The sequence below is a fragment of the Acanthaster planci genome, linkage group LG03 (assembly GCF_054643075.1).
Source record: "Acanthaster planci isolate LZ-2023a linkage group LG03, COTS_SCS, whole genome shotgun sequence".
NCBI classification, from domain to species: domain Eukaryota; kingdom Metazoa; phylum Echinodermata; class Asteroidea; order Valvatida; family Acanthasteridae; genus Acanthaster; species Acanthaster planci.
Window position 1 is genome coordinate 23,284,279 of NC_141779.1, and position 23,513 is coordinate 23,307,791.

Below are 23,513 nucleotides of genomic sequence, written 5' to 3' on the forward strand. Positions count from 1 at the left end.
TTCAAGACAAGCACCCAAGCGCCATTCACGGAACTCAACGATAGTTTCACACGGACGGGTCAGGTCTCTGACTAGATCACCGAAACCAACCGCGCCTGTAGAACTTTTCATGTTTTTGTCGTATTTTTGAAGCTGTCTTGGGCCAAACTCTTGCAAATATCAGCACTTTCGAAAAAGGTAAGATTATGACGTCGGACAGATGTTGGCGTATGTTTAGACAGCTGCTAGAAACAGTCCCGCACAACTCTCATCATTGACGGCGGATCGCGTTAATGGCTTACGTGTGTACCCTACACGCTTGAGTTCGGCGTCTGCTATTTTTAACAAGGACAACGCGCTACGTTCGATGCATGCCATGGAAGCGCGGCGGACGACGAACCCCCTACCCGTGGCTCTCCCACACCCATACATGTTACATATACTCCATGTACACGCGCTCTTGATAACAGAGCCCCGCCCAACTTCGGCCATAGACATGACAGAGCATTCTAAACTAAACACAGACATCACTTGACATCCGGCCCTGTCATACTTGTTGAGAACTAGAAAAGGACAAACCCCTGGTAACTGGTCTGAAAAATAGAAGATTATTTTCATATTTTTGAGCACATTCTAGAAGCATTCATTTTGCGCGTCAGAAAAATTTGTAACATCAGGTGATAATAAATTTGTAACATCAGGTGATAATGAAATTTCATCAGAACTTTTTAGCAGATACACGAAAATTTCAATTTATGAATCAGAATAATAGGAGTTAGATAAAGTTTTACTGATTGTGAAATTTGAGGTAAAAATATTGCTCCGGCATGTCCAGTAAGACACAAGAGGCAAGAAATGAAAGTGGGCCACATCAGGGGCTGTGCTACGTTAGGGTATATCAACTATAATCAACTTGGGTTTTTTCTCCTACATTGTTGCATTCTGACAGCTAATAAGTCATTAGTTGGCATGGAACTCTTTCCCGTATTATCACTTTCTGGTGGCTGAGAAATCACTTTGGAAAATTGGCGATGTCCATACTTGGAACTCTTCCCTCACAGATTTTCATCTCACCTTGTATTTTCATTGAAGATAAGTGTATTCAACTTGAAAAAAAATGTGTTCAGCATGATTTGAGGAAAATTGTTTTGTTCATATTTTTCACAAAGTGGCTAGTTTGGCTAGCCAACAGTGATATGATCGTCATATGTAATGCTGTCACAGCATTGTACGCACAATGGTATTTGATGCCCACAGCATAATGCTGTGTTGACTGTACAGTGTATCTATCTTGGCTATCATGATGTGTATGACGTTACAGAAACTGAGAGGCTCTATTTCACATGAAAATGATAAAAAAAGTTGGAAAAATGAAGGTCTTATCACTGATTTGTTCAATGTTCCCTTATGACAGGTGTAATTATTGTCGAAAGAACCCACCAAGAAATCCACATATTGCAGGAGTAGTCATGTATAGAGGGAAGAAGAGACTCAACTATGAGCAGCAGCTGGACAAGGATGGTAACTTAGGTCCCGCCCTCGTCATGGCGGGCGAGAGCCTAGATGAGATCCCTACCATCGACAACAACCAGGGCCGCCGGCTGATCGGCATCAACGTCAGCAACAACCAGATCAGCGAGCTCCCGGAGCAGTTGAAGGGCCTGAAGAGGCTTGAGTTCCTCATCCTGACCAACAACCAGTTCACCACCCTGCCGCCCTCAATCGGCCAGTTAGCCGGCCTGCGCTCGCTCAACCTGAGCGGCAATCAGCTGTCCACGCTCCCAGACGAGATGGAGGATCTAGACGAGCTGCAGGAGCTGATTCTAGACAACAACAAGTTTGACGCCATCCCACCAGTCGTATTCAAGATGCCCCGCCTCCGGGAGCTCCACATGCAACACAACAGCGTCCAGGTCATCCCACCAGAGATCACCAAGATGACCGGGCTGCGGATCCTGGTCCTGGACTACAACAAGATCACCGATGTCCCCGCCGAGGTGGGCCAGATGAAGCTGGAAGAATTGTGGGTGCAGCACAACCGTGTGGAAACATCGCCCGACGATCTCAAGATCAGTAAATTGAAACTTCATGACAACCCCATCGACCCGATAGATCAACCTTAGACCGGTAGCTTGTGTATCCCTTATCACCGGTTTGCTGTGCCTTAACCCTACCATAAAGCTATTTTTTACCTGGAACCTTCCCGAATCCTCCAAAATCCTTCACTGTGCCAGAAACCAATGGCATATCTTTTGTTATCCACTTCCACTGGTACTGTTGCTCGAGGCACCAAACATTATTATCCCTTTTCACCAGACCACTATCAGAAGCATTCCTGAAATCTGTGGGGTGAGCACGTACATGTATATAGCTCAATGCTGCCATTTAAAGTGCACATGGCTTATCAAGCATGGCTTATAGCACATGGCACATGGCTTATGGCACATGGCTTATCAAGCATGGCTTATAGCACATGGCACATGGCTTATGGCACATGGCTTATGGCACATGGCTTATCAAGCACAGCAACCATCATCTCCCCTTGTTCCCCGGGAGTACATATACACCCATCTCTGAATTTGAACACCTGACCCCGTGATGGTGAGTTACAAACCCTGACCACAGGGTTGCACATCCTAACCTTAAGATTTTTTAGAGCATCAAGCTTTGTGTAAAGTACTGGTCAATGCAATCTTGAATATTCTCTGGGAGGGTTAGGGTGAATATGCGCATGGCTTTGACTGAATTATAAATGTAGTAAGCTATTTACTGATTAGATATTCATTTAATATACAGGTATGTAGATTGTCAATCTCTGAATTTGATAATGGTGTTCTCTGTGTGTGTAAATATACCTAAAGGTATAATCTGTGTGGTACAATGTAGTAGCATGGCATAAATAATTAGCAACTCATTCATCAAATTTTAAAATTGATTAAGAAAGTAATTCAGTACTGAAGTACTGTGTAGGATAAATTGCGTAATGTCTTGTGAATGTTGCATCGCGAACGTGCTACTCTACGTAATACATGTACTTAATGACAATTGGGTAACATATTTTTAACACAACTTGAACTGACCTTTTTTTTAAAAAAAAGATGTGACTGATGTCGGGTTTTGTGATTGTTTGTAGTTGATGGACAATTCAATAGGTCCCTCCAACTTTGCACATGGGCCAATAACTGTAGCTCATGCTGCTGTCTCCCATAGCCACACTGCATATATGTCGGCCGCAAACGTTAACTGGCAGATGCACACATGTCACACTTTGGCGTATGCGTCACAACTGTCAAAACACCCCAGGGCAGCACTTGATGGGTTGGTCTGCCCGCTCCTTAACCCTAACCTTCCTCAACCACACAGAATTAAACAGTAGTAAAGTGTTTAATTCTGTGGGGATAGGTCTGGTAGGCCCATAACAGCTGGCTTTTGCATTGGGTTTGGCATACCTCAGAAAAACAAAGTCCAACAGCCTCTGTGCACAAAGTCCGATATGGGTGTTTCACTTTGTGTGAATGGAGAAGGTTAGGGCCAGCAACCCTTGGGGGGGGGTAGGGTTAAGGAATGAGAGAAGGAACTTTAGTGACAACGTGTCACAGGCTTGCATAGTCACATGCACGTTTGGTGCGGGAGACCGACTTCTGTTCAAATCTAGCGTTTTAGCACATGTGCCCTTCACCAAGTTCACATTTTTCCTAACAGCCTGTCGCTTTGCTGGTGGGGGGGGGTAGGGGGATAGGGAAGGGAGGGTTCAAAGCATATAAGTACTCAAGTTCATATATTTGAGGTCCTTCTATATGCACAAGACATACATGTACAAATAATATATGATTTAGTTCACAAATAGCTTGTATACTCGAAACAGTTTTAGTGAAATATTGCATAATTTACTGCTTTCTGAATTTTAGTTGCACACATTGACGTTGAATTTTAGTTTAATACATTAAGCTCTACAAATCATGCCTAGACCCATTTCCCCAGCCAAGTTGACTTAAGCTTGCTGAAGTCCCCACCAAATCCTCCACTATATGGGAAACCAATGGTGTACACACACTATGGCATCATTTCATCATGACAGATGACTGGAAAAGCTATCTTATGCATCAGGTCAATAATAGTGACCTTCATATGACATCCCAAGTATTGTCCACTGGCTGGACACTATCTTCCATAGTCCCCTCAAATTCCTCAAAGGCTCCCTAGTGGATATAAAAGGATCAGGAAAGGATCTGTCTGGAAATACATGTACAGGGAATACACTGCAGGTCTGCCAACTTTTCCAAGACATTTTCAAGGTTCTACTGCAGAATACGTGGGTGTAGCAGGGGTCTGTTCTGTAGTCAAAGTTGTTAAGACAAAACCTTTCCTGACCAGTGTTAAATTGTATAACCAAAGAAGAGTACACGTATGCGTATCTCATAGGGGTACTTTATCTTAAATTGAGGATTTATGTGTGTGATGATTTTACCGTGTGTATTCTTGACAAATTTGTAACAGTCCAAGGTACTATTAGTGGAAGTCTCCCATCAGCCTGTAGCTGTGGAACAGATGGATTTGCATTTTAATAAAAGTACAGAATGTCTGTGGGGATGATATGTTGCTTAGCAACATTGATTTATGTATCACTGAAATTAAAGAGTACTGCCAAGTTCAATTTTTTTGAAACGCTAGTCTTTTGGTCGATTAACATCGATTGTTTTTGGCTTCCGTGAGAAGGAAGATCTGTCCGAGCAAGTATCTTTTAAAGAGCTCACGCAGTTGTACACATGCAGTGTTTTTTTCTGTACCAGGTCTCCTGATTGACATTGTACAAAATTTGAAAGTAGATTATATTTTTTCCACAAGTCACTTACAAAATAATGAATGTGAACCCAGCTTTTTCAGAAGTGTGCTTTAAAAGAAAACACGTATCTGCAGGTCTCTGGGCTCTCCAGTAAAAGCTTTCCTGAGTGCTGCCATTTGCCCATTCATGGAGATAAAGAATAAGAAAGGATGGGTTAATATGCTGGAAACCTCAAGGAAAGAACAACACGTTTGTGATTATGTGAGAAGCTCACCCATGTACCTCTGCGCATTTTAGTACAATTAACTATTACCACGAGTGCAGCCACCAGACAAATCCATCAGCAAGGAATTCTGTTGGATTGCGTTGGATAATTTCAGGCATCTCTTGATTGCATTCCTTTGCATGTTGTGCATAGAGAGCATTGAAATCTGTGCAAAGACTGACATTTGAACTCCTTTGTACATACAATATATGCATGTACATGTACAGTAGGTGCGTTTTCAAATCCTGAATCTCTCAATACTGACACTGTGGGTGCACAGGAAACCAACAGTGCACATTCAGTGCATACATTTAGAATGCCAGACCAACATGTATCACCAAGAAACAATGGCAGTGTTCCACCATCTTGAGGGTAGATACAGTAAACAGATTATTAGCACAGCAAATCAGTAGGACATCTTAAATTACCCTCATTTTTAAAGGAAAGCTACATGTACTCGTACATGTACATGGATAATGTTTGATCATAGGGCTGTATCAAATTACTAGAGATCTAACTCGTTATTCCATTGCGCACAAAGACCTTGAAGCCATTCTGAAGAGCACAGATTACATGTGTAAGTTCATGTGTGTATTTGTAGAACATAAGATCAGATGGACTGAATCTCAAACATTGTGTTATATGTGTATTGCCCAAGTACATGTATAATATACTATGTAAGCATGCAAACTTCAGCAAACTTCATCTCTAGTGTACATGCATACTACATGTAGTGGAGAATATAGTTTATGCAGATATGCAATTAGCCATGCTAAATCTGCACTAATTCATGGATTGCGCATGGATGTAGCCAGCAGGATTCACTTTACAAAATGAGTTAATGCTCTGGTATTTTTAACCCGCAGTATGTATTCAACAGTAAAACCAATGTAAGAAATTACAAACGTACTTGTACATGCACATTTGCAAAAATGTACAGTGCTTACTTGTTCTGAGCGTGCGTTCAGTGCATTGCGTGTATTGGAAGTTAGCAGCATCATGGAGGAATCCTTCCTCCATGGAAGCATCAAGCTGCTTGGGAGTGTCAGTCCCAAATAATGTTTAGTGTTGTGGAGTTTGTATTCATTCAAAATGGTTGTCAATCATTGTATTCATACTTTAATGCTAAATGCTCGTATTAAAAAAGTAATCACGGGGCTATTTTTGTTCGTAAGCATTGTGTTTGAATTAGGCTGAAAACGGATTTTCGTGTATATAGTGTTTTGTAGAATATCAGCATTATTCACATCAATTGGCAAACTGTGTGTGTACTAAGTCTTTGTACCCGTATTTGGCAATATGGACTTGAAACTTTGTTTTTGTATGCGATAAGAGTAGTGCCCTGCCTTCAGATGGTATTTCCATGCAGCTATTGCATTTAATAGTTCTATGGTGCACTTCAGTAGAACAGGACTCTGTCAACCAATATAGAGGTGCTGTTTGCACAAAAGCTTAGCTATGAAGGAGGATGGTTTTCAGTCCTGAATTGCAATGCTAAATGAACACATAGCAATAGTGTTGGACTGGGGCTGGGCACGGATTAAGTACCTATACAAAAGGCCTTTGGAAAGGTTCTAAGAATGCACCCACGCTGTACTGTTGAGGTCAAAAGGAATTAGTGAATGGTGTCATGCTGAGTAAACAATTGTGGCAGATTTGTACAGAGAACTTCGCACAGACATCTTTATGAAAGAAAATGTTTTTGATGGTTGACACAGCTATGGCACAATGGGCATAATGAAGGCCTCCTATTTGTAAAATGGCTGCCACACCCCCAAAAGGGTGAATTTGTAATGGCAATGAAAACCAGTGTCAATACGTCACTATTATAGCAACTGCCCACAGGATGAAATTGAATGCATTTCTAAAATGCATTTTTATTGTTTTTTACACTCAGGAACCACTCGGCCTTGACATTTGATGCTGCAAACTTGCAAAGTTACCGTAGAGTACTAAATTGTCAAGAAGAAGCAGTAGACTTGAGTCGGGTCCAACTTGACAGTGCTAATGTACTTTAACAATAGTCCAGAAAATTGCACAATCCAGGACACTGCCCACATCATGCTCGCATTCAAAGCAAAAGAATGCACGCTTTTATTTTCACAGGCCTGGGACGAGCACTGTCTCGTGTCTCGTTAAAAAAAAAAGTAATGTAATAGGAAAATGGAGTCGTTTGTTTGTCTCTTGTCTGGGACCTGGGACTTAGCAGAGACATCTGGTGTAAAATAATCCCATCTGCTGCAGTTTGTGTATTCATGCATTACCATACAAGTACTACTGTACATGAGCAGTTGGTTGATTAGTGTTATGCTCAGATGAAAATATATATCCGTATACTAGTTGAAATATTTACTGTATTGTAGCAGACATCTTGTGAGTTGCAAAAGGTTTTGTTGAGTGGTGTGCATGCATCAACAACATTAGTCCAGAATTGGCCCGGAAATGTTCTTTGACACATTCCAGCCCCTCTTAAGTGCCCCCCAAATCAACCAACCAATCAAGTAGACAAAGCCAAACAAGCCGACCAACAAACTAAATATGAATCTACACAGAACAGCACAAAGCAGTTAATTAAATGAAAAAAAAATTGTCATTTAAAGACACACAGCTCTGGAAAATTGTTGGAGCACTTATATTTTATCACATTATTACTGGTTAATATACAGTACTTAAATGATTCAAGATTGTCCGAATGACATTTGATACATTTTCTTAAATCCCGTTTGGATGGTTTCGGTTGTCTCCTTTGATGATCCTTTTTTCTAAATTACCTATCCATACAGTATCCAAACATTAGAAATTGTTTCAGATTACCATTATTATGTGGTATACTTTTCAACCTCTGAGAGCAATGCAACAAAGACTTTCATTCCGATACCACCAGAACAAGGCTACAGTAATTCAAGAAACTGGTGAATAAATAGTTCCCTGTTTATGAGACTACGCTAAAATGAGGCATAAGGAGCCCGTAAACACCTAACTGCAGCCCGGTGGATGGAGAGGGAGACATGTATCTGCTGTACGGGATGTCCACTGTCTCATCCGTTCAAGCCTGAGGAATTATCATTTGACCTCCAGTGACCTTTAAGGAGTGAGAGGCTGCGACTAATGTAACATGTTCAGCAAGGGCAGTCCGTAACAAACTCGTGGGTTGCTGTCCTGAAGTCACACCAGGCATGGAAGAAGCCTTTGATCAATGAGAAGCTGACGAAGATGATACAGCAAGCAAAGGCACACCAAAATGACTGGGTTGAAAGTGGTGTCTTCTCCTGGAATGAGCAGTGGCATATTAACAAAGGAGCAAGTCCCTGGGCCCCTGCTGCCCCCCCCCTTCTGTTTAAAATTTGGAAGTGTACACAGCCTGTGCACAAGCCACAGTTAATGTGCTTGCAGTACCCTCTTGAAAAAAAGTGCACTCCCCCCCTCCTTTAAAAGAATTCATTCTATTGGTAACCTCACTGGGAACGGATCAACAACATTACCTCCTTCAAGTTACCACAATGTGGCCCAGATTGGCATTCCTCGATCCTTCCATAGAAGCGATTTGCCTTGGCACGTGTCCAATCAGTTCGGCAGATGTTTTCAGCTCGTTGCCAAAGACTCTGCCACCAGACACGTGGATCAAGAAACAACCAGACTCCCGGACGACATTGTGATCTATAGAACTTGCCTGATGTAATAAATATGATCGGGAAAATGAGTGGCTCCATTCCATGACTAGGAAAAGAAAGTGAAAAGCCATGTTAATCTTTCCTGCAAAATAAGACAGATCTGCTAAATAGTTGTAAGCCCTGCCCCCTCCATGAAGTCAAATTTTAGTTCTAAATGTTCAAGTGCAGGAAAAGCAAATGCACGTCTGGAATAAAACAGCATCTTGAGGAGTGACTACATTGATACAATCCACGTGAACTTTCCAAACCAATGAAGAAGTAATGCTGGTCATGCTTCTTTGAGTATTGCCGAGTTAAACTACTCAAGATAAATTTAATATAAAAAATGGTCACCCAGTGTAACATGAAACAAAACCATAAAATAGAAACAAAAATGAGAAAGCATGAGCAAATCTTTTTGGAGTTCCACTTCATTTTAGTTTCCCCCAACATATTCAAGATTTCAGCATCAAATGGATATATGAACATACAGATGTACGTGTATTTTCTAAAAGCCATGCATATTCTTATGCCCTAAAATGTGGAAAACACTGGATTGGCCCGCCTCCCATACTACCTAAAAAAAGAATTCCTGACAAGTTTTGTGTCTTAATTGTTCTCATATTAGATTTACCTTTTAAAACTCTTTCTTTGTAAAATCACTTCCGGTCTTCTTTCAAACCATGTTTTTCATATTGATCATAATTAGCACTGCCGCTTTCATAAATGCACAAATTTCCTAATCCTAAACCAGTACCTCAAATTTTACCCTCATGCAATTTGCAATATGATTTCACTTTCGAGATTTCTTTTATCTGTCCTGTTGGTAATTTTCAAGTTTAGTCAATATCTAATACCTTGGGTAGTAACTCTGTAAATACTTCATCTTGAGCAAGTGCTTCAAGTGCATTTTTTTTTAATGAACTTTGGCTCAGCAAATTTTCAAGACTTTGTTAAGCTGTAAAGAATTGGCTAAGACAACACAACAGAGAGGCTGCAGGAAACATTTTGGTTATGTACACAATTATTTATTGAACAAATGAAACAATTGGTTATGTTTACAAGAGATGCTATTTACAGTCATAATACATCCCATGCTTGACTTCCAATAAATTCAATAGCTAAAATATCCACTTTAAATAGAACCACAGAAGTCACAAGTCCACAAACCAATGGCCAACTCCATCGACTACGAAAAGTCCTTTACATTTGTCTTGCTGATAAACAAATTCATATAGCAAAATTGTAATTAAGTCTGTGACTACAGTCAATCCCTTGTCAGTCACAGGTCATTTTGTGCCTGCCTGGCAATTTCTTCACAAGTCTCATATTGCAATATCTGATTTTATATCGTCCCAGCAGACCAAGTCCCAAACGCCCATCCCCTCATTTTGTGATTGGGGATGCACACCGACAAAAGGAATGCTTTTCCGTGAAATGCTTGTGACTTGAGGACTTGTGATGAACTAGACCACAATACTAAGACAGTAGCGCAAGCAATATGCAGCGAAGTACCGGTACATAAACAATGGCAAGTTTAATTTTGCTCAATACAGTCCTTCTGACGAGGCTACATGTAACTCCTGCAAACTACTTCAGGGTAATGGCCTAATCTTTGATATCAACCACCTGTGACTATATATTTTAGGCTTGTTTATTCTGATCTTTCTGACTTAACTGTCTGAGGGTTTTAAATTAAACAAGAAATACCCAAAACTTAATGTCATGCCTGTATCTTGTCAAAGACTGGCATGGGGAAAAACAATGGCACCCTGTAACAACAACTTGATGTAACAGGTGCCAAACACTATGGCAAATCTGGGCTGAGGCAAGCAAGTTTGAGGAGAAGCTGGGACCATGGGCTGGAGACTAAAGCTCTTTAAAATCCCCATTAAGTAAGCAATCTACAGAATTCAGACATTTTCAAGTTTTATTTATTTTTTTAATGGGCAGGTGGGGGGGAGTCTTTTTCTTCTCAAAGGGACGTACTGTTAACAGATCTAGGTTCTCCTGAATGTGGAACCTCATTATAAATTTTCCTCCAAGCCAGCCTTGGACCATTCCTTTTTGGGGAGAAATTACAAAATAGCTCACGTCCCATCCGGCCTTTGAACAGGTTCCAGTGAATGAGAAATTAAGAGCCTAATCTAGTACGTGACAGACATCACTGGCTAATCTAATTCCTTTTGTCACCAAAGGGTTTGTTTTGGTTAAGGCCAAGATGACTGTGACGTCAATCTCCTGTTACTGACGGACAATACAGTCCATCATATTTTAAGTGACATGTACAGTGTGTGGATTAGCACTGTCTACTTTTTCCATGCAAAATCTGGCTTCACCACACGATTTCTGAAGACAAGACATGATTTTGTCACAACCAGGCAAATTTGGGCAAAGCTAAATGTGGAGAAAGTCGGAAATGACACAGATTAATTTCATGTTCTAAGATTTTTGCACATTTTTGATACTACCAATGTTTAAAATGATCTGCAAAAGATTCAAACTGAAATTTCAGTACGACTTCCAAATTTTGGAATATCAAAAAAGCAGCATTTGAAACAGTATAGTTTACATTTTACTTCTGACCTTTGTCCAAAAGTGCCTGATTTTGATATACCACAATCACTAAAAACAAGGAGTAACAAAAGGATTAACAATAACGTCAATTAACTGCAGCAACGTCAAGCAAAATTCATATTATACATTACCCTACAAAAAAATCTTGAAACTTCTCGCAAACTGAGCAGCAAGGTTTTCATTTTACAAAACTGCACTCATAACCGCAATACAATCATTACGCCAATTTCAATGTTACACATATTCAGAAGACACAGAAATGTCTAAATGACAATGAAGCTGTTGACCCTATCATAGACATTTATCACTGATTATCCAACATCTTCAAGGTTACTGTTGTTTTTACAATGATCATGACTAGCAGGTGATTTTGTTACATACTTAGCATCTCCCAACAAAACATCAATTTACTCTTTCATCCCCCAAACTTAAAGAGCTCAACAACATTATTTGGCCTTTTCCTATTTTTTAATGGAATAAAAACATATTCCACATATCTAGAATAAAAGTTTTAAAAATGTACACATTTGTACAAATTGTTGGATTTTTCTGAGCATGAATCAGCTGAGGTATATTAGATATTGAGGTATCAGACAAACATCCCTTGATTTCATTTTTTTTGAAAAGGAACACCTGAATTTACAACAGATTTCTCAAAATGCGAACCCCATGGGTGTGCAACGCTGGCATCCCTTCCACACTTTTTGACTGAGGGGACGGGCTGTTAGGAACCCCCTTCACTTACTGGTGGAAAGATTTTGAAAACAAACAAATCTATATTTTGAGGTTATTCTAAACTTACCAACTTTCTTTGTTTTTCAAATTTCCAAAGCCAGGCAATTTGAGGCTTTTTGTTATCTTGCCCCCCCCCATCAGCACAAATTTGCAATCACTGGTTGAGAAACATTTACACTAAGAGCAGGAAAGTCAACACTTCCGCTTTGGCCAATCTCTCCCATCTCAGTGAAATGCTTGCTATCTCCCCAAACTGGCAACAATCTGTCCAGCACAATTGCCGTACTGCACATTTTCCAGCCCCCAATGTAAACGAAAGTTGTGTCCGAACCAACTAGCTGCGGCAGACAATAGCAAGTCAATGGGAAGAGGGTGTAGCCGCAAGGCAGTGGCTCCCATTGGCACTGTGTTATTTGTACCCGCAGCCTGGAATTTTTGATATAGCCTAGTGGCATCTGTCTTGCATTCCCAAATCCATTCAAATGTGCACAGAGATTTGACTTTGAGGCAGTACGGTATCCATGTACAGTCTTCATACCGGCATTCATGGACATGAGGCACTCCTTAATAATGTTCACATTTAATGTTGATTCGAAAAGCAAGAACAAGCAAAGCCTCTCTCTGAATGTGCATCAGGTACCATGACATCCACTGGTTCCCTGACACACTTTCTCAGTGGTCATATCTGACATTAACTTTGAATGGATCTTCACATACATTGTACATTAGGGTACAAATTGTACATGCACTTTGATGGAAATTGGACCATTGCATATGTATTTTGGGGTTAACCGTCCAGAATCCAGGAACTTTAGTTTTGAACAAGTCAAAGGATTTTCAACCCCCCCCCCAAAAAAACCCAGGTATAAATCAGGCTTTGAAAATGTAGTTCCCTCCATGCTGCATTTTGATCACTCCAATGGAGTCAGTGGGGACCACAAGGTCCACTCAGCACCATAGCAAAGCACACACACAGACAAGGTGGTGCCCATCATTATTGACGCTGTCAATAGAAGACTCTAGCGAGTCTGGTCAGGAAGCAGAGGAAACAAATAACTATGCAGCACTGCAGAACATGAGGTCTTTAGTAAGTAGAGATTGTTGAATTTGCCTTTAACGGCAGGCTATGGAGTCGCCATAATATTAGAAACACTATTCTGAAGCGTAGTATACATGCTATGTCTTGCATACATGGGGAGATTTCTATTCTTGTGTTGGTATTTCTTTTTACAATGTTTTGCTCTTGAAGTTTTTCCATGTCAATGACATTTACTAACCAGGGAAAATTGTTAAGTTGTTAAAAATATAGGCTTAGCATGAACAGGTCTCTGGCTAAAATGCCACACCCACTGTGTTTAGCTCAAATTGGTTATCCGCTTATTTTTGCTTAACAGGAAAATCTGCCAAGCAATGCCTTCCGCTGAGCAACTCCAGGAAACTGGACACAGCCTTGAAGAAATGGACGGAGACTGATGGCAGAAAACAAAGTGATTGGCAGTGTAATTTTTAAGCCCTGGATATTAACCCTAATTCCATGGGATGTGCGAACATTTGTATAGCAACCAGAGGGTCTTGGACTTTGTGTTGATTTGTTAATGTTGAGAAGTCCAACAGAATTGAAACATGGAAAGCCAATGACATCTGTAGGTACGACTACAAGTGGTTTTAACTCCTATCTGTCCAGTGTGAAAGAGGAAGGGGGGTTTGGATGTCTCCAGCCCACCATTGAATCCTAAGTGAAGTATCTCACCAATGCTTGAATACCTATAGTTTTTTTGCAGGGCGTGTCTTTTTGTACAGAGTGATTTTCACCTCATTGAAGACTTCTAGACCAATTTACAGTACAAGGATTGAAGTGGGCTCTTCAACTTGAAGTTTTTGCTTGGAATTTCTGGCATGACACATGAGCACAGTGAAGGGTAACAGAAAATTACTGTCCCATTCAGTGTTTTCGTGATGGTTTCACATTTTAGCCACATTTTGAGAACACAAAACATATTCTTCGTACATATCACCATGGAGGCTGAAATTGGATTAAACCCCGAGGAGTAGTTTTTAAATGAAAATAAATGTCCATTTTGATGTCAAAACTGACAGGTGAAATTTGGTCTGTCAATTTTTTGCCTGTCAAGAGGAACCCATGCAGCAATTTTATGAGAACGTAACGTTCTCTGTTGGTTCACTCTCTTATAAGAATGTTTAAACATTGGGGGTAACACTGCTAATGTGGCTGCCTGTCTTTTTTCTGTGTTTTGTGTTACAGACAAGAAGAGTTTACACGTATGTGGGCCAACCTGTTTTAAAACTTTTAACGGAGGAGCTTGGAATAGAGCTATTGCAAGACTAACATGTACATCCCTGAATATGCTTCGGATGAACCTCCTCAATTCACAATATCTAATGCTATTGTTAGGCGTGGATGTCATAAACAAGTCTGGACTCACAGTGCCCTTAATAGGCACAAATAGGTCAGTGAAAACACACAGGACAATCTTACCTTGCCAATAAAATGCTGAGACAAAGCTTGGTTTGTCATCATAAAACCAAACTATTTGTAGCAACAACAGTTACAAAGCCCATGAGCCACCAATCACCTTTGTATTTGGCACAGTAAGATGGCCGCCTGTGGCTTAGGTCGATTCAAGAGCCTTGCAAGTCCCGACTCTTTTTTGGTGACGCCCATCAAGTTAGGCCACACCCACAACAGGCATTACTATGTCCACCGTTACTTCAGGTTAATTAAAAAGCCTGGGGTATCAAACAAACCCGCATTCAAACTCAACCAGGTACTACAGATGGTGCATCTTCAAGGACTGTAGGAGAAAAGAACATATTGCCCTCATTTGTTGGAAGGCCTCCAGTTACGCATAATTGTTTGAACTGAAATCTATGGTGGGTGACTCACCTTGGAAACGATGCACTACAGTCAAGCAAGAGACTTTGAGAAGCTGGTGGCAGCAGACAAAGTGGTCGTTTTTCACAGTACTGCACGTGCTCAGAACTGTACACACATGCCCAGAACACGATCAATGCTCAGAAAGGTGAACAGGACCAGTGGGTTCGCCACCACCAACTATTTCAAAGTCTCCCATAGCAGGAAAATATCCAAAGTTTTATCATGCCCTGACATTTGAGGTACATGTACACATGTATGACTTACAACAAAGCAATGAGGTACTCATGGGGAAACATACTCATACACAAAACAAATCAAACTACAATTAACGACAATGCTCCATTTCATGCCTGTGTGTACCCGCAGTAACCACTGGATCTGCAAGTGTGAACTTGACCCAAAAAAGTCACGAGAATGTCGTACAAAACTTGACATTAATGTAATATGCAAACTTTCCTCTTCTTTTTATGTACATATAAAAGAGTTCAAAATGAGATAGTTAACTAGTGAATGTGGCCAAGTCTAAACACATGCAGATCTATACGAATGCAGATGAATACGTATATTGTAAATATGCTGCTTGATACTGTACGTACAAATGCTGGTTGACACCACCTGACAAGGTTCTGTCCAGAGAACCCGTGCAGCAGAGGATCCATGGCAGGGGTATACGTCTGCCTCATGGCATCTATCGAGACGCAACCCTGTCAGGCTGCCTAGACAATAGTCCAAGCAACTTCAAGTCCTTGACCAACTGTTCATTTTAGTTTTCTCTCTGAAGTCAAAGCTAGGCAGTCAGAACATTTTAAGAGGGGGGAAAGAAAAAAAAATCAATCTGACGGCCAGTTCACAATTGGCATGAAAACAAAGACAAACAGACTCCGGCATCGACGGATCAAATAAAGTCGACTCTCCCTATGACAAAGTTGCAGGGACCAGACAAATTATTTTGTTACAATGATGGCTTTGTGGAAAAACAAAGAAGAACCTAAGGATTCCAGAAATTGGAAATCTTGGAATCCGTTCATCATAGCAAATATAACGGTGATTTCATGATGAAACTGGACTAAATTCACGTGGCGAATCTGCACCAATTCAACTCAAAGCCAAATTTGCAGCAAACATTTTATGACGTAGAATTCGCTACGCTTCCGCATTCGCCGGCTGTGTGAACTGGCCTTGAGATACACACTGCCCAAGTCTCCGTCAGCATTTGCCTCTAAGGTTCAACTGTATGGAACAGTGACGGCGGAAGCTCTGGCAAGTCAGCTGAGAATCAATCAAGAGCAGCGTACATGCCGATCAGTTTATGGTATGTTCGATAGTGTTGTTGCCAAGCAATGCCATCTGTGCTTGACGTATTTTACTGCTTCCATCTCCAAGAAATTGGCCCCTACTTGCTAAACATTATACAGACTAACGCCAGAGATAAAATGAAATTAGGAATTTTTCTTAAGAAAATCCTCAAGATTCTATATACAATATGGTACACTTTCCTTGGGTGATGCTTGAATTGTTAAAAAGGAAGAGCATATAGCACAGCTTCTACTCCAACCTCACCGATTAGGGGATTCAGTCTCAATTTTCCAAAGCTTGATTTCTACTGGGTTGTTGAAGGGATGCTAAAGGCTCGAGCAACGCAGACGGACTGTTATTTCCCTCAAATCAACTTGGAAACTACATACATACATGCATATCCAGATCACAATGTGTTCAAAGCTTTTGTTGAATAAAGAAGGAAAAAAAAACCTTGTGACTGCAGAAAGGGTGAAGAGTAAATATGTGAGGAGATCCAGTTTCCCAAACCCTCCACAAAAGTCGTAGTTGATACCAGTGCTGCGATGTCAAACTGGACAGGCCGATTCAAGCCCCCCTCGTTCATTCTCTGGAGAATGATAAAACTCATCCCACTTGTGCACTGGGATATATTTCCTGTGCTTCCATCACAAATTGATTCCATGCAAAGATTGCTCGGCAAATCAACAAGGAAAATGGCTCCACCTGTTGTCACTGCGTCAGCAAATCCACAGTTCTAGTCTTTCCTGCAATATTCCCCCTCTTTTTAGATTTGCAACTGCACGCACCAATCACGTTGTGCGTTGACTTTTTCAGTTTAGTCTGATCGCACTTTATCTTCTTCCAGAGGGAAAAAACAAAAACAAAACAGGGCCGAAGAAGTGCATCGCCGTCAGAATTCTCCCATCTGGTTTGGACCATGGCTCTATAACTTGACGTCCTCAGCCACCCGTAGGTTGTCCAGGGTCTTCTTGATGCGGAGTGCCGTCAGGCGGGCGGCAGCGCTGTGGTACCAGCATTCCTTCATGACTTTGGCCAGGACGCGCAGCGGCTTTGGGAGAAAAAAGAGGGAGGAAATTAGGTTTACCACAGAGAATGGCAGGAAAGATTCTACTACGAGAAAAGTGTGCCCAAAGCATGATTTTAAACAGCAAGTTAACAAGTACGCTTGTATCTAAACATGGCGCCAAATGACAATCAGGGCTCGTATTTCACCACAGCCGTCACGTCACGGCCATGGCAGTCGGTGCCCTTACAATTGGCCGCGGTGCCCTGAAAGTTTCACTTTGTCCACGGCCCAAACTGGCCATGTACCCTATTCTTCCTGGCAGTGGTGCCCTTTGAAACAATACGGTATGTATACAATGTATTTCGCTTAAGTTTCCAACTTCACATTCACATTGTGTTGCGGTCTACCGGTACGCAACCATCTTCACGCCACATGGTTGGTAAGATCGCACTTTGCAGTTGAAAAAGATGCGTCAAAATTGAAGCAAAACATGTGGCTTTGTTTAATCTATGGTTTAATTCACTGGAATTCGTTTGTAAATGTCTGAATCAATTTTCTCTAAAATTAAGTAATCCTTTGTTAGAAAATGTGCCTGTTTCATTATGTAATATGATGTTTTGTCACAGGAAATGTTGGGAGTGATTACGGGGTTTTTATAAAACATTTAAACATGACAGCTTAAGCACATTAAACACCATTTTTCATTTTTCCAGTTTCTATACTCGTTTTGCAGAAATTTAACACCATGGCCTCAGCGCCTTTCCTTTGTAGAAATGTTGGCCTTGTTGCCCCTGTTATTGGCCGAGGTGCCCCTTATGACATGTCCCATTTCTTGAAGCCAAAATGGCAGTGCCCCCCCAACCCTTGAAATTCAAGTCCTGAAATGGGATCTTTGATTCCCGACTCTAGGGTCAGGGACTGCACATCAGTGATAGGCAAACAAGTACCTTGTGACCTTGGGCGCGTTTCTTCGCCACCCATGAGCCTCACTGAGAGGGTATAAAAATGGGCACCTAAATGTACAGGTGCATGTACTTGTATAAGGGTACAGTGGGTTGTGGTGACTGATTTGCAGTTAGCACCTAAAGCACGTGTAAAGTGGCAGGATCTAGCTCCCCCCCCCCCCAGAAGGTTTTAAATGTTTCTGGGCCAAGTTGCCAAGTAACGACGGATTGTGCGTATGACAAATGCTGCATTGGTACCTTCAATGTTAAACTTTTTGATTTCCACCCCTATTATTTAGTGGGATTGAAGTGTGAAAGATAACCCTTAGGGCAACATTATCACAGTGGCCCTTTTCTTTTGCAGGTTACCCTGGAACTGGCGAGGCAACAAGTGATACTGCAATACACCCATGCATTGTGTTCCAATTACTGTATTTATGACTGTGTTTGTCTTCGGTATGTGCCCCTGCAGGGTGTGTGATAATGTATGTGGTGTTCGTAGGGGTCAAATAGAAGGATAAGTTTTGGCATGAGATCTGAAACCCTGATGAAGCTGCCTCGGTGACCCTACGACCGTAAGACATAAATCGTAGTAAGAATCCTGCATGCTCAAGTATGTGAACGCCCAGAAAGAATGTACTATGAAATAGATTTCTGTCAGCATGGGGTAATTTTAGGAAACGGAATGCTGCCAAATGCAGAAAAGTTTGCCTCGGAAGAGAATGAGGTGGGGGTGGGTTTACACGTGTCTCCAGGTTTAATGAGGTTTTATAGACTTTTAAGGTACATCTGGTTAAAACCTTAAGTTACCACCTCTTGAATTTCCCATTCCTTCTGTGTCCAGCACACTTTTCTTTCTTGCTTGTGTGACGTTGAGTCAAGCACTTTTGACAAAGATAACCTTTTGAAATTTCAAAACCTGAAACTCGGAGAAAAGGTGAGAGCTGTCACATTCCATGAGGAAGATTTAACCATCATGAAACTCAGTCTTTAAGTTAAAAAACAATTGTGCTGGGAAGCAGGTCAGACAGAGGGCCAGAGGTGACAGTCTGCTAAATCAATGTAGTCTCTCGTTTGACTGACATACTGTGCCAAACTGCTTCAACTCTTGTTGACACTAATCAGAGGGGACTTCTGAGATTCACGAGTAGTGCCAGTTGCATAAAAAAATACCAATACTTGTACATGTACTGGTACTAAGGGTTTCTAGACCACCAAAAGACAAAACATATGGTAACCAATGCATGTATGTATAACAATCATAGTAACCGATGGTTTGTAAACAAAAGAATGCAGGTGGACATATATCTTTATTTTTTAAAATAACTCTTTACAGCTGTGCTTGTAACGCAAGCACAATAAGCAAGGTGTGTCTGTGCAACTTTGGCCAAACAACACGGGCACAACCTTAAGGCAAACAATTTGATAGCTTTTTGGAACAATCGATAGCCTTTAGTCATTAGGTACAAGAGTAATCCATGAAAGTGGTGCGTACAGTATTGGGGGTGATCCAAAACTAGGTGACATTTAATGAAAAAATTAAAATCCATCGATAACTCTTAAAAAGTGTTTCATGTCACTGAGAAAGAATTATATTTTTCTAAACTTCACAGGAATTTTAATAAAATCCCTACTAATTAATACATGAACATGCCTTGCCTTCAACATAGCACTAACAATTATGAAATGTGAGGGACAGACAGAAGCTTCATTCTAAAAAGCAGGTTTTCTAATTCAGGAAAGAGTAGGACTCAAGACTTGAAACTGTTTGCATATTGACAACTTTCATGTCAATACATGAAAGTAAACACAAGGTGGGATTAAACCGAATGCCCAACAGTTGTTAACAGGAGGGCACCATTTGTAATTTTGACCGTCTCTCGTGAATGAGCATAAAGACATTTTCTCCCAGACACACACTAAATCAAATGGCAATAAAATGTCCCCCATCTATTGATAATTATTAATCACTACTCACAAACAAAATTGTTTCCATCTCGGCTTTTACTGCCTACAGTTATACCATTTCAATCATGTCCATCCCCTACAATACTTCTCAGGCCAGTAGCATCATGACCTGTAAGCCACACTTGCTGGGTTTGATGTTGCAGACCCAAAGACTGTAAAGGTGTGTGGAAGGTCCAACTTTCTCCTTCCATCCCAACGGTTTTAACATGAAAAATTCCCATGTGCGTCAACTGCAGTCGACAAAAATCCAACGTTCAGCATTTTAAAGGTACCTGTACATGTTCATGTGGTGTTCTCCTGATCAGGAGAAATCTCCGTAGGAAATGCAACCCACCCAGTCTTTTTGTCAGGTTGCATCCATCCTGACTAGTGGAATGGTCCCACAAGGTGGAAAGCAAACTAACAAAACTTTGTTGAAACTTAATTGGTTGTAATGTCTGTCCCTAACGCTGATGCTGTCCGTCCCTCACATTTATTTTGAGGGCTCATCATTATATCTTCAATAAATATCTGAAATAAAGTCAATTTATTTCTTAGTAGCTACTTCTACACCAGTTGGGATTCCTTCAATGCATCTACATGTATGGTGAAATATTTCATCAGCTGTTGTTTTTCACAAAGACTCACATTTCCGTCCCTCATGCAGAACACTTTCCATCCCTCACACTTAATTCAACTCTCTGCTTTCACGAAATTGAAAGTAATTTCTTCCTTGTCAGTTACAGAGTTTGACCATTAGTGTTTTGATTTACCTTGACCAAAGTTTATAATGTTTGCAAATATCATGTAAAAAAAAATCAAATCAAATCTGTGCACTTAGATGAAGGTACCCAATTTTATTAAAGTCCTCTCCCTCACATCCTAAAATATGCTTTTACCAAAAACCCAAAATGAACTAGAACCAGTCTGTAGCCAACTTACACCAGTGTGAGGGCGAAATATAAGCATAAGTTTTGTTGAGAATAAATTTTCCAGAAATCGTTGGCAGAAAAGTTAATGTATAACACATTTTTGATGTGCGTCCCTAACATAAGGGGCACAAGAGATTACCGTACACTACTCACAGTCTGCCTCTGTGAATGCCCTGACCAAAAGCAGTAGTTTGAACAATTCAAATGTGATCAGTTCTATTAACAAACCACTCAAAGCAATGTAACAGGAATAACAAATTAATCCTTTGGAACCAGCTGGTGTGATTGAACAGGAAGACGAACGTCTTGTCACATCACAGCACCCTATTGGTCAGGGAGGCATATGCCATCATCAGCAAGCGTGGTGTGACCACAATGGTGCCCTCTAATAAGCCTTTTGCGAGTTATATTTGAATGAAATCTGGTACACTGAGTTCTTTAAATTCAAGTGAACATAATTTGAATTCTCCACACTGAAGACTGTTGCTATGTACACGTACATTAGAGACGCTTTGCACCAGTCCATTCCAGAGATGGTGGTTGCTATGCAAAAGCTTGCCCCAAATCAAGAGGTATAAATGTAGCAACAGTGTCTTTAGTCTGGGAATTCAAATTGTTCAGCTTACATGTATGTGCAATCAGATAACTCAGTGTACCAGATTTTATTCAAATTTAACTTGCAGAACTGTTATTCTGACGACCCCAATCAGGCGTTTTCACCATCTTATTGACTGAAACAAGGTAGCATCATCTGTGTTATTTTTCAACCAAAACGGTAAGAGAAGTTCAGAAAAACAAAAGTCCTGAAAAACCAATTCTGTAACAGCAATTGTGGTGGCCCATAGTGAACTGAATCATGTGCTAGTCTTTTTTCAAGTTGTGTGCATGCCTGGCACAGGCTTTTGAAAAAATTCGCAGCAATCACCTTGATTAAAGGCTAAATTATTGTGGTCAGTGTCATCAGCATGTCTGGTTGTGTACCCAAGTGTTCTCTTTTAATACAGTGAACTTTTACAAGGAACCACTTTCACATTGCATACTTGTACGTGCGTACACAGTCCACCCACCTACTGTGCATGTACATGTACTCTATCGTTTTTCTCACACCAAAGTAATCATAATTTTGTAAGCCCCAACTCCCAAATGTCTAAAATAAATGTATTGTTTACTTAGCCACAAAGCATCTTATACTATTCTGAAATTCAGATGCCTTCAAAACATGACAGTTTACTCTCATAATCCTTTGCACTTTTGATCTTTACCTTCCCAATGCATCTTTCAAATAAAAGTTATAGATGAATCTAAGTATAGACGCGGACAGTTCCCAAAAGTCATGAATTTCAACTGCAGTCTCAAGCCATTTGTTCTCAACACCAGACGGCAGATTTGTTCACGTTGTTCCCATGTTATCTATTACAGACAGCTGGGCTGAGTCATTTGTCTAGACAGGGAAATTATGATGTCCACTTGTCCAGACAAAAACAAATATGAGTGGGTGTTCTGAATTCTCCTCAAAAGGGACTTTTGTAACATTTTTAACTGAAGATTAGCAGGAACAGGAAAAACCTTATTACATGTAAGTGCATTTCACTCAAAACAAGACTAGGAGACAATTTACATGTATATAAAAATGCATAGTTACCCAAGCAACATCAAAAGGAACTCGGTGAAAAAGAAAAAAGTCAAAACAAGCACTAGAGCAGAAAACAGTTTCTGGCAGGTTCAGCAAGTCTAACAGCAGGAGGAAAATATGATTCCGGTTTTTTAGGGGATTTCTTTTCTGGGGGGGATGTGACAGCCTCAAGAGCATTTTTAATACCACGCTGCGGCTTTAAATGACGGAGTGTTTGGAGTTCAAGAGACGACTTCCTGTCACCTTTTCCTTCCCGGAAGAAATCCTAAACCGTTGTGCTGGGTTTTATTTCTAATTTCACACAAGCCTCAGGATTCTACTTTTTAAATACAGCTTCCTCTAGTCTTGTGCCCTGAGGGCACACACAAAGCTCAGTCAGACAGACAATCTCCCAGAATTCTAAACTCCATCTGTGTTCAGATTTCCCCTCCCCATTCCTAAGTTTGTTTTTTCTCCCCCTGGTATAGTCCTCCATGGCTGGCAGAGTACAGAGTACAAAGTATCTCTGAAGAAAAAACCTGCTATCATGCACGTTTTCGATAACAAAAAAATCACGCGATGAGTACATGTAGGTAGGAATGTGTGGGTATGCTCCATCAGATGTGATGATGGCACAGACCCCCCAAAAAAACCATCAGATGACTTTTACGGCATGGAATGTACCAGTAATTGTCTGTGCCTTTATCAACATTCTACAGGTCAAAAAAGACAAGGACATACCAAACCATAATTTTTTTTTAAAGTTATTGACCAACAGAAAGCCAAAAAAATTGAGTACATGACAACTGTCAGTTAATCTGGGAATGAGAAATTCTCCTCACACATTTTTCTTGGAAGGGGGATTCATAATTCACAAACTGTGACAAT

At 40.7% G+C, this 23,513-nt stretch overlaps 2 protein-coding genes across 5 annotated transcripts in view; one reads left to right on the plus strand and one right to left on the minus strand.

Annotated features, from left to right (window-relative positions):
* The first annotated feature begins 34 nt into the window (after window positions 1-34).
* LOC110991144 (uncharacterized) lies at window positions 35-7,394 on the plus strand. The gene is made up of 2 exons (XM_022256351.2): window positions 35-177; window positions 1,394-7,394. Exon 2 carries the CDS (start codon window positions 1,449-1,451, stop codon window positions 2,100-2,102), a length of 654 nt encoding a protein of 217 aa, XP_022112043.2. The 5' UTR covers window positions 35-177; window positions 1,394-1,448; the 3' UTR covers window positions 2,103-7,394.
* Window positions 7,395-9,683: 2,289 nt separating this feature from the next.
* The window catches only part of LOC110989541 (TGF-beta receptor type-1-like), a 53,440-nt gene continuing 39,610 nt past the window's right edge, over window positions 9,684-23,513 (minus strand). For all 4 annotated transcript variants that reach the window (XM_087135038.1, XM_087135037.1, XM_087135036.1 and 1 more), the window contains one exon: window positions 9,684-17,232. In XM_087135038.1, coding sequence (XP_086991164.1) covers window positions 17,107-17,232 — 126 coding nt within the window. In that variant the 3' untranslated portion in view covers window positions 9,684-17,106. The remainder of the gene's footprint in view (window positions 17,233-23,513) is intronic.